Consider the following 12,423-nt stretch of genomic DNA (forward strand, 5'->3'; position numbering starts at 1 on the left):
TTACAGCAATGTCTCTCACTCCCAGAAAACATTGTTTTCTTTTACTATTGTCCTTCATGAAAAAGACAACACTGAAAGAATACATAAGAGATTTTTGCTATCTTCAGTTTACTGAGAATAATCATAAAATTTGTTACAAGTGCTTTCTTCCTTCCTTCTCTCTTTTCCTACAGTAATATGTCATCTTTCAAGCTAGACAGTGTATTCTTTGAAGAAATGACAATGTCTGACTTAGATGGCTCCCATTCTGATTCGAGACTTACTTAAGTAAACAATCTAGTAAAAAAGAAATGTAATACTAATACCAACTTCAGCTATATTATACCTACTCTACACATAGGGTCATGAAAACAACTCAAACATACATGCCACATATAAAGGAATCATTTAAGAATGTTTCAAATTAAGGGAGGAACATCTTCATTGTTTTCAAAATCAACATAACTCTTCTTAGTCTCTGTAATCTTCTCTGGTTGTAGCCTGATAGGTCCTTGTCCAATTCGTTCCTTTTCTTGGATTATCTTTGTCACATCAGGGAATGAATATTTACTAGGATCCACTTCTAATTTCTCAGCTTGTCCGCTCCTGAAACAAGAGGTAAAAAAATGGAAAAAACTTAATTTTGGCGTCAAATATAACAGAACTATTTTGGGTGCCTGTTAATAAATCTGTTGACTTCAGCGTGAGAGTTGTTACTGAGTCCAATTTAACCAGGATTAAGAGTTTTTGTACTTGAAAATTGATCATTATAAAAAACCTCATGTAAATCTTTAAGATTTTGTACAAAAGAATCCTTAGCCTACAAACATCAAAAGTTAATTTTTTGACATCTATAATTTGCTTTGTATCAGAACATGGTGATTGCTGATATCACATTACAAGTGGTAGGCTTTTGATGTAAGACAGCAGGATTTTAATGTAATTGGGTTTTAGTTCTTTTTTTTCTGTTATTTTTTAACACAGTTCCTTTACACTAGCTATTAATTGCTATGTGACAGATTCATCTCTGGAAAACAGAAATACTTTTATTTAGAGAGAAAATGTAATTGTATGAATTTATTTGCCTTTATGAGCTAATTCTTACGTTTTGGCAATATGAATCCTCACCATGTTTGTATTATGAAAAGAAAATTTAAATGAAAATATAAGAAAGGTCAGAGTTATAGCAGAATTTCCAGATTCTATTGCTATTAAGGATATTCTTTTAGATCACACTTAGAAATGTGTACAGGCCACTCATTAAGGCAACTAAGGCACATCACATTATGATCAAAGATTTGAAATATTCTTACACTTCCTGTCTTTCAGCATTTAAAGCCACTGTTCTTTTCTAATAGATGAGCTCAACAACTAAATAGAAAAAATCCAGCTTGTTTTCAGGTAATTTGTAACTGTTTACATGAAAAATGGCAAAATGGAAATTTTATTGTACAGTGATGTTCTAATTTCTGCAAATTCCCACACAATTTATACATCTTTATACTAATTTTCATTTTATACTGATTGCTACCTTGGGTCAAAGTTCCAAGGTCAGCATTACAAAAGACAGTGCGTCACTCTTCAAAGATGTGAGAAAACTACGTGTTTACCCAGGAGATCAGAAAGGCTCGTTAGAACTAGAACAAACAAAAAAGTAGCAAAGACACTGGATGAAAGAATGAATTTCTTTGATGACAACACAGGTAAGGAAAATATGTAAAGCAAGCATATTAAAAGATTTTTTTAACTGAAAATACAGCATCCTTAGTTGTTAAAATGAAAAGAGAGTTTTGCCAAGCAGCTTCCAAATTCTGCTAGTGCTTCTCCGTCAAGGCTCCGTGAGATCTGAGCAAACATCCCAGCCCAGATCTGTGTGCAGGAACTCCGTCCTAGTGAAGGAGAGATGCAGAGGCTTCCTCCTCTCATCCTATGCTATGCTGAGGAAAACATGACTAACAGAAGAGGCAGTCATCAGCCTAGACACCTCTTTCAGCCTTATGCCACTAGATTTTTCTTGTGCTACGGGAATTATTTGATCATTTTGATGAGCAGAAAACAAGCATAGAAGCACCCTGCTTTGATAATCTGAGTAACCTTTTCCAAAAAGTGGCACAAACAAAAACTACTCAGAGAAGAATTTTATGGGTAATGAAGACAGAGAAAAGAAAACTCTTATTTCTTTACCCTGAATGTTCTTCAATTTATAAGGCTAGATTTTTTCTTATCTACACAGTTTAATGAAATAAAGTGGATTCACTTTGTGGCAACATTCTAGAAAATATTCATCCCCAAAAGGTAAGAGACATGAAATGTGTTGTAACCTGGAACCACTTTATCAGTAGCTGTTGGGGACATCCCAAAGAGAGCACACCCTGTCCAGAATCTTAATCTAATTACTAATCACTAATCTGAAGCACCTCAGAAAAAGCTAAAAAAGCATAAATATGAACATGAATTATCCTCAGCCTGTGCTTCTGTCACATGTTAGAAAAGGCTTTCCTTGATCTGAAGTATTTTTATTAGTAGTGGTATTTTACATTTGTTCAACGGCTCTAAAATTGTACAAATTGCTAGTCATGGAAATACAATAAATTCTATGATGTTTGAATAGATTATTGCTTAGTAGCAGAATAAACTTCAATAAACCAGAAATTAACAGTGAGCATCCTAAGTAACAGTCCACATCAACAAGCTATGAAGGGATTATATGCATCAGTCATTCTCAAAATTTAATCAGCACACATTATCTAGAACAGACAACAGGAAAGACTGAGAATCAAGCACAGGTGATTTTTTTTCCAGAAAGGAAGTGGATTTTTATGTACTTATATGCACATGATCAAATATTCTATACTTGTTTAGTAAAGCTTCATAGTGTTATCTCAGCTGCCATGATACAAGTAGTCAGCTGATGACAAGACTCATTTATGATGAAGTTGTTGCAGCTACAACACATACATCTGCTGAGAATCTGCTCCTCTCACCATGTAATTTATGCGAAAAAAAGGCTGGGTATTGATGATGTCAAAACTAACCACCTGAAAATTTTTGGAAGAAAGAATGAGTTTTAGGTCATCCAAACATTTTTCCCATGTAATTCCACCCAGCAGAATAAAAATAATCTTGTTGCCTAAATTCTTCCATGAGCAACGGTAAGACAACAGTGATGAAAACAATAATACTTCCTGCAGGACCAGCTACAGCACATGTCTGGAGATCTCAGTGTTTGCAAATGATTTCAATTTCAGGTTTAAAAAAAAAAAGAAGTTCACAGTTTCTGGCACTGCTACCTGCTGCTGAGTGTTCTCTACTCAAGAGAAAATTATGGTCTAAACATTAGAGCACCATACAAAAATAAATAATACTGAATTAAATCCTTTCTTTTTTCCTGGCATCTTTTTTCCCTTCGAAAAGCAATTTCTACCTCCACATAGTTCAACAATGATTTAAAAAAAAAAAAAAAAGAAAAAACTCCACAATAAAGAAGGTCAGTCCTTACATTTTGCATAACTATAGCAGCCTGCTGAACAATCTGGTGTGTGACAGAGCACATATCTGATAATTTGATATTTTTTGATAATTTACACTTTAGTTCACACAGTTCTTAATCCCCATATTTGATATTTTAATGATTTGACAGTTACATTTCCCTGTTTCAACTTCTGAATTTCAATAAAATTTAAATTGCTAAAGAGTTCTCATACGTTTGATCCAGAATATACATGGTTTGACATTTGATTGAAAGTTTGCTTTCTGGCATCAGTATTTCCAAAGATATTTACAAGTCACAACGAACAGCTTTGGAGAGGCATTTTTTCTAGTCTTCTAACATTGTGAATGAAACAGCACAAAAGTCATTATCATCTTAGAAAAAGTACTAATAAATCCTTTTCTTGAATAAGAAAATAAAGTGATTCCAGTACATGGAATTGTATCTTATTTGAGAGCTTTAAGAAAGACAAATCTTTAATAATGTATGTTAAAAACCATTGGTGAATGTGTGACAATTGCCATACTCTGGTCTCAAACTTTGAAAATACAGGCTTTGAAAAATCTACTAGGTAATCAAGCAAATAATCATGGTCTCATACATACTTGGAATATTAATACTTCTTTCATTGCATAAGAGGCCTTTCAAATCTCCCTACATAGGTGTAATCTGAAATGAAGCTATAGCTGTATCAGTGGATTGTTGGGAAGGTATGAATACACAATGACTGATAGAATCAAATTCACTTTTCAGAGACTAAACTACAATCAAGAAGAACTAACAAATCACTGGTAAAAATTTCTGATAAATAAAAGGTTTATGATATCTAGGTCATTCTGTTCTAAAAGACAAATACATCTCACAAATAGGATTCACCAGACTGAGAACGTATATAATACTAACATCCAAGTTTCTAAAAGTTAGACAGAAAATCACAGTCATTGTGACATTTTTAACTTCATTGTTCCCTTACCTTCTTTTGCACAATCACTTCAAGATACTAAATTTCAAACTGACCTTGTCTGTTAGCAAGAAATATGCTCCAATACCTGCAATATGCAAATTGACCCTGATTTTATAGGTCTGGCTATAACACCATCTTATTTTCACTCCTTGATTAGCCCAGAAAAATAAAAAAATCACTGTTAAATTTGTCAGTCAAAGTTGAGTCCCTAATGTTTAAACGTTAGGGAAGCTTACACTGAAAACACACTTTTTTCTAACAAGGTGTTAAGACTTTGTTTACAAAGTTATGGAATGTTACAAAGAGACTTTAAAGTACGTCTCTGCCCTCAGCCTTTTGTCCTTTTCACATATGGACAACTGGAGATTACTTTAGATTGTAGTGATCAAGAGTTAACTGAACAGTATTCTTGAGAATGCCTTTCTCCGGAAGGGCATGTTTCTGAAGTCTCCTCGCCCTTATTACAGTTATGGATTACCAGATGCCTGTGTGTGTAAATTAATTTTCAAATCACTTCTGAGGCACCCCACCTTTTGTTCTCATTAGTCAAATGATAGAGATGTATACCCTCTATTTTGATTAGCTCCAGTTCTCCATGAGAATGCAAATGAGTCTATACTTTAAGATTAACTTGAGTAAAAAGCCTTTTTAATATGTTGCTTAGTCATACTTGACTCCAATTTCTGGTTAAGAACTTGATTGAATTACAATTCCTATGATTCCTCCTTTCTCAGACAATGTAACTTGCATTGTAAAAATTTTCAGTGTCTTCATGACAGCTAACAAACTATGTAGCCTGAGAATATTATTTCTGCAAATCTATTCAACTCTCAAGATTTACAATCTACCCCCAGGTATTTATAGAAGGCAAATATTACATCTCAATAAAATTGATAACTGATTTGCCATTTGTGATCTTTCCACACATTTATTCATCTTTCATGCAGGCCACAGTTTGGATGCACTTAGCTTTCTTCAGTTTAAAATATTCATGCTTGGTTTAGACAGAGAAGTGAATTTGGGTTTTGAAAGATCACATAAATCCCCTTGCAGTTCTCTCAGGTTAGTTTGCCTACAGCTCCATTCAATTTCTGACCTTAGCTAACCTCCCATTCCCAGTCTTGAGGAAATTACTCATTTTGTTCTACTGTATTTCTCCTTGCAACATGAAGTCCTCTCCTTTCCAACTTGTCACACCTCTATACCTCTGTGTGTAAACTGCAGAAATGTAAGACTGGGAGAGATTCCCAGCCATTAAGTCTGTGGAAAGGGAGTATTCCCACACTTCACAAGGATTCTTTCAAGGATCCAAATTAGGACTCCTCACTCCCAAAGACAGATTTTTACCCTTACATCTATAAATTTTCCCCACAAATTTGTTCTTTGCATCTTCTTCACCAAAATGTACCAAGCTAAATCAGGGTCATCCAGTAAATCAGAGCTTCACACTATGTCTCATCCTCAGCAACACTGTTACATCTCAAGTGAGACAACTGTAGAGAGTTTTTGAAATAATCAGTCTTTTATTCTTTGCTTGTTAATAAATGGAAAAAAGCTCAACTAAAAAGAAAAAGTTCTCCAAGGAAAGTAAATTAATGGTTGTTCGTCACTGTGAAACTGTAGACTACAAAGGAAGTTCTGTTAATAAGTCTTATGAAGACATATTTGCTAGAAAAAGGTTGGAATTAAAATCCAATACAGTGATTAAAAACATCCAGGCTTTCTTGGCCTCAAATTCAACATAACTTGCAGGCAATTTTATATATTTGATGTCTCTCCCAAGTAGTGAAATTTGGCTGAAAATGGATAACCTGTTCAAAAGCACTTAATGGGTTTACCAGCAGACAGTGGTGGACATTCCAGCAGCATGTTTTTCTTTTGTTTTCCCCTTAAGAACCCAGATTAAGAAACCAAACCAAACCAAACAAAAAAAACAAACAAACCCAAACAAAACCAAAACCAAAACCACCCCCCCCAGAAGCCAGAATTACATACTGCCACTAAGAACTGATTCCAGTTTAGTGAAAGTTGGTTCCTACCTACATCTGAATTTCACCTATGCAGCTGTGTTGAACTCAACTTCTGTACCACACAGATGAACTGTGAAGCCAGTTACAGTAAAGAATGGCATATTCAGCTACCACATTAATAGAGGCTTTAGAAGTATAATAAATCAATCTGTCATCTTCCTCCTATAGAAACTTGTCTCTTTGAAGGTTTGAAATAGTTTTGTATACAGTTATAGAAGAAATCTCTCTTACGTGGCAGAAGTGATGATAGTATCATCATGTAATCTAACTAACAAGAGTTAAAGAGATTGAAAGCACTACATTATAGTTTAGCAGATTATATGTCTGACAGCATTTAGCTAAGACATCTGTAGCTGTCAAGTGTAATCACTGTAATGAATGTTCTTCTGTAATCTAAGAGACAACTATTCAGCAAATTTTTAACATCTGGCTAGTCAGCAACTTTTCAACTAAAGAGGTCAAAACTTACTATTTTTAGTAAGAACTGTAATTCAAAAGACTTTTTTCCTACTTCTGCTTTTGTGATACATATTCCCATAATATTTTAACAGTAAAATTTGTATTTTTCCTTCAAAATCTGCAGTAAGCATATTCATAATTACTTAAGACTGCACTGAAATCAAACACAAATTCTTGGGAGTTTCGCTATGCCATGGAGTATCTTTAGTTCCTCAAGTAGCAGGAAAGGGAACCATTACACATTGCTACTTTGATTACTTCCATGTTTCTATTATTACTTTTATTTAAACCTTTACTGTGTAGCCAAAACTAAATGCTCAGAGAGGGTTCTAAGGAAATATATATTCCTAATCCAAAAGTTGCCAACTCTTGCTGTTTGGCAGAATCCATTTGGAAGAAAGATAATGTCAGTTATCTAACTAAGGAAGATCTAGTTTTCTCCTGGAAAAAAGCTAAGACTTTTTTTTAACTGATTCCTTTTAATGTATCTAAAGCTTTAGCTATACTTCTGTGGGAAAAAAAAACCTCCAACATTCCTTTTGCAAAGTAGAATCATAGAATAGAATCATAGAATAGTTTGGTTTGGAAGGGACCTTTAAAGGTCATATAGTCCCACCCCCCTGCAATAAGCAGGGACATCTTCAAGTAGATCAGGTTGCTCAGAGCCCCGTCCAACCTGACCTTTAGTATTTCCAGGGTTGGGGCATTTACCAGCTCTCTGGGCAGCCTGTTCCTGTGTTTTATCACCCTCACAGTGAAGAACTTCTTCCTTACATCTAATCTTAATCTACCATCTTTCAGTTTAAAGCCATTACCCCTCGTCCTATCACTACACTTCCTGTCAAAGTGTCCCTCTCCATCTTTCCATCTTTAAGTGCTGGAAGGCCACTATAATGTCTCCCTGGACCCTCCTCTTCTCCAGGCTGAACAATCCCAACTCTCTCAACCTGTCTTCATAGGAGAGGTGTTCCATCACTCTGACCATTTTTGTGGCCCTCCTCTGGACCCACTCCAACAGGTCCATGTCTTTTCCGTGCCGAGGACCCCAGAGGTGGATGCAGTACTGCAGGTGGGGTCTCACCAAAGCAGAGCAGGGAGGAAGAATCACCCCCCTCGACCTGCTGGCCATGTTTCTTTTGATGCAGCCCATGACAGAGTTGGCATTCTGGTCTGCAAAAGCACATTGCTGGCTCATGTCCAGCTTTTCATCCACCAGTACCCCCAAGTCCTTCTCCACAGGGCTGCTCTCAATCCCTTCATCCCCCAGCCTGTATTGATACTGGGGGTTGCCCCCACCCAGGTGCAGGACCTTGCACTTGGCCTTGTTGAACCTCAGGAGGTTCATGTGGGCCTACTTCTCGAGCTCGTCCAGGTCCCTCTGGATGACATCCTATCCCTCAGGTGTGTCAACTGCACCACTCAGCTTGTTGTCACCTGCAAACTTGCTGAGGGTGCAGTCAATCATGCTGTCTATGTCATTGATGAAGATATTAAACAGTACTGGTCCCAGTACAGACCCCTCTCATCGGGGGAGGGACACCCCATCTCATGGTGAGGGACACCACTCATCACCAATCTCCATCTGGACATTGAGCCATTGACCACTACCCTCTGGATGTGACCATCCAGCCAATTCCTCATCCAGCAAAGAGTTCACCCATCAAATCCATATCTCTCCAATTTAGAGAGAAGGATTGTGGGGCACCATGTCAAAGGCCTTACAGAAGTCCAGATATATGACATCTGTAGCTCTTCCCTTGTCCACTGATGTAGTCATTCCATCATAAAAGGCCAGTAGGTTGGTCAGGCAGGCCTTGCCCTTGGTGAAGCCATGCTGGCTGTCTTGAATCACCTCCCTGTCCTCCATGTGCCTTGGCAGAGCTTCTAGGAGGATCTGTTCCACAATCTTCCTGGGCACAAAGGTGAGGGTGACAGGTCTGTAGTTCCCAGGGTCTTCCTTTCTACCCTTTTTAAAAACGGGTGCAGTGTTTCCCTTTTTCCAGTCACCAGGGACTTCACCTGACTGCCAAGACTTTTCAAATATCATGGAGACTAAGTATCTACCATTTGGCTTGGAACTTTTAAAAATATTTTAAATACTCAGTAATCAAGATGATGCACTGTTGTAATCACTGCTGCCTAAGGAAAGGGTGCAGTGCTTGTGGCTCATTAGGAATCTCAACAAATTCTTGCAGTCACCCTATTATCTTCTCATCATTCAGGTCATTCAGAAAAGAAGTCATGACTGATATTTATTAAAAGTAAGAAATAAAAAGTAAAATTAATGACAACTGAATCTTGCAGACCCATTTTTCCAGTGTCCTAAATATTGAGACCAAGAAGAATACTCATGATCCATAATGCTGTTTTTCACTAACTGCTTAGCCTTTCCATCACCATTCACCACAATGAAATCAAACAAGGAAACAAATGCAACACTTCAAATATAAACAGATAAACGGCTTACAAACTTTGTTGTTACTATCTCTTATTCTGGTGTGAATACCATTGCCTATAGCAAGAGGAAAAGGAAAGATTAAAAGATATATCATAGTATTTGTACTTAGGCCAAGTGTCCATCAACCCTAGTGTCTATCTACAGCAGTGGCTAATAACACTTGCTAAGAGTAAAAGCAAAAAATAGTGCATCACTGATATTTGCTTGCTTCTGGCAGTCATTAACTGCAAGATTTTAAGAGCTGTAGTTTACATCACATTTAACAGGATGGATCTATATTATAAAGCCTTGCAGAATTGCTTTTTTAACCTATTTATTAGTGCAGTAACTCAACTCGTATACCAGTGAGCAAATACATTCATGAGAGAGATTCAAAATCATTGCTTTCTAAACGGTTACATAGCAAGGACTTCTGCAGAGGCGATTCTCAGTAGGTGACTTAGTATTAGTATATACCAGTTTAATAGTCTGAATGAGCTGATCTAGCAAAACTGATCAGCAGAAATAAGTGCTTTTTTGGCTCTGCTATCGGAGCAGATCACTTTATAGACAGCACCAGACAAGCTATTAGTCTAAAGCTTTTAGACATAGTTTTACTCTATACAAATCAATATTTTCATACTCTCAATAATAACATAATAAGAAGTATATATTCTGGCATGTGAATAACAGATGGACAAAAAATAAAACTAATGCAGAAGAAAAAAATGAATTACCTTGCATTTTTTTGCAGTGTATTGCAGTCAGAATGTTTAATTGAAGTTGATACTTTTTGCTTAGACAGGATTATTTCTTTAGCCTAAAATAAAAATAGACAGAAAAATAATTCTCATAAAAGTTGATATGTATGCTCACAAGCATTTAAATAATCTCTCAAAAATAGAAAAATTAAGAGGGTGTGAATAAACTTTCTCTTGTAACATTTACTCTTTCTTTTAGATTTTAACACTCTTCACTCAGCATGAAACACATGCATAAGGGAATGTAACCAAATGATCTGAATGGAATTATTTTCAGTTATATGTATGAGTGTGTATATATATGAAAAATATTTAAATATATACAACTATTTGTATTTAAATATATGCTGTCTTGTTTATTACCATGTTAATAATGCAGATTACTGATTTTCTCCATTGCTAACTGTGGTGGTGTGCCCCCCTACCCCATCTCCCCTGCTTAAGCCATACCCAACAGTGGGGGTTTTGATAGCTGCATCCAGCTTACTTTGGACTTTGGGGGATGGATGGCAACATGGTTGCCAAGGGCTCTCTGGAACGGTGAGTCAGACATCTTGCTAGTGTGCAAATAAATAGCGGACAGCCCAGGGCCCGCTGAGCTCTCCTGCATGGCAGCGGGCTGCAGGCCAGGATCTCCCCTTCAGAAGGGACACCTCTCAAGGTCATTCCTCAAGGTTCAGAGATTCCTTGCCACAACAGATTCTTGGTAAGTGATTAATAGCATGCTAAACTTTGAAATGTTAGCTAAGTGATATAAAGGATTGATTGCACATATATAATCCTTTAGACATAAACCGTTGACCAAGTCTGGGACTAGGATTGGATCCAGCCACACATAGACTCCTGAGAAGGAGTTTAGAAAGAAAGGGGGTCCTTTCTGAACCTCGTGACTCTAATGGGATGGTCTCCTTCACAATTTGTCTGATCCTGTTCTCTATGCAGTAAATAATCAAGTGTACTTTGTCATTGGATCTTGTTAAACCACTTGTCCTGGTTTTGGCTGGAATAGAGTTAATTTTCTTTCTAGTAGCTGGTATAGTGTTATGTTTTGGATTTAGTATGAGAAGAATGTTGATAACACACTGATGTCTTCAGTTGTTGCTAAGTAATGATTAGTCTAAAGTCAAGGAGTTTTCAGCTTCTCATGCCCAGCCAGCAAGAAGGTTGGAGGGGCACAAGAAGTTGGAAGGGGACACAGCCAGGACAGCTGACCCAAACTGGCCAAAGGTATTCCATACCATGTGATGTCATGCCCAGTATATAAACTGGGGGGAGTGGGGGCGGGGGGATCGCCGCTTGGAGACTAACTGGGCATTGATCAGCGGGTGGTGAGCAATTGCATTGTGCATCACTTGTTCTGTTCCAGTTCTTTTATTATTATTGTCATTTTATTATTGTTGTTATTATCACTATTAATTTCTTCCTTTCTGTTCTATTAAACTGTTCTTGTCTCAATCCATGAGTTTTACTTTTTTCCTTCCGATTCTCTCCGCCATCCCACTGGGTGGGGGGGAGTGAGTGAGCGGCTGCGTGGTGCTTAGTTGCTGGCTGGGGTTAAACTATGAAACCACTGTCACATTTACCACTGAACTTTGTTAAGTCACTGTTTTATACCAATAAAATATATTGTTGCTTCTCTTTTGCAAGTGAAGTGCATGACTCCATCTGCAACATTAACTAACAACTGGTTTGTGATGTGCCTCTTACTTGCATTCCAGTTCTGGTGTCTATGTGCTAGTTCAGACATTTTTATTAAAGAATCTGCTGCAGTCTGGACTTCTCACTGTTTATAAAAGGGAGACGTGAGCACAAACTCCCTCAGCTCCTTTGCTAAAACAGAATTTCAACTTTAAAGCCCAAGAGAATTCCCCTTCCCAAAGAAAGCATGTCCATCACTGCTTTTGGAAGATGTCTTATTGGCAAAAGGGTATCTCACTGCAAATAATTCTCTCTTTCCCTTCTTAACAACATCATGGGAGAGGAACGCCTTAAGCATTTGAAAGGAAGGAGGAGAACAGGAACTATACCAAATAGTTCATTTTATTGACTATTTTTTAGTGTAATTGATTTGAAGGTAGTCTGTTCCAGAAGCCCAGTGAATTTAAAGTCTCCATTCTAATTTCTAACAGAAATAAGAAAGAGCCTGTAGTTTCTGTCATTCGTTTCTGAAATTCATTGTGAAGAAGCTTATTGCCTCTGATTCTGTGTATAGTCTGGTGAAGGAAAGTCCATTTCTTTGGACCTTGCCTCTCTTCTCAGAAGGCCCTCTAGTGTTCTGTTAACAATAATTCATTTCTTTGATC

The 12,423-nt window shown here is 37.1% G+C and overlaps 1 protein-coding gene across 1 annotated transcript in view; it reads right to left on the reverse strand.

Annotated features, from left to right (window-relative positions):
- Positions 1-398: 398 nt before the first annotated feature.
- The window catches only part of LOC142029317 (dynein axonemal assembly factor 11-like), a 54,867-nt gene continuing 42,842 nt past the window's right edge, over positions 399-12,423 (reverse strand). The window contains exons 15-17 of the mRNA XM_075023975.1: positions 10,097-10,179; positions 4,443-4,445; positions 399-585 (exon numbers count right to left, since the gene is read on the reverse strand). Coding sequence (XP_074880076.1) covers positions 399-585; positions 4,443-4,445; positions 10,097-10,179 — 273 coding nt within the window. The remainder of the gene's footprint in view (positions 586-4,442; positions 4,446-10,096; positions 10,180-12,423) is intronic.

The sequence above is a fragment of the Buteo buteo genome, chromosome 3 (genome assembly GCF_964188355.1).
Source record: "Buteo buteo chromosome 3, bButBut1.hap1.1, whole genome shotgun sequence".
Lineage (NCBI taxonomy): Eukaryota > Metazoa > Chordata > Aves > Accipitriformes > Accipitridae > Buteo > Buteo buteo.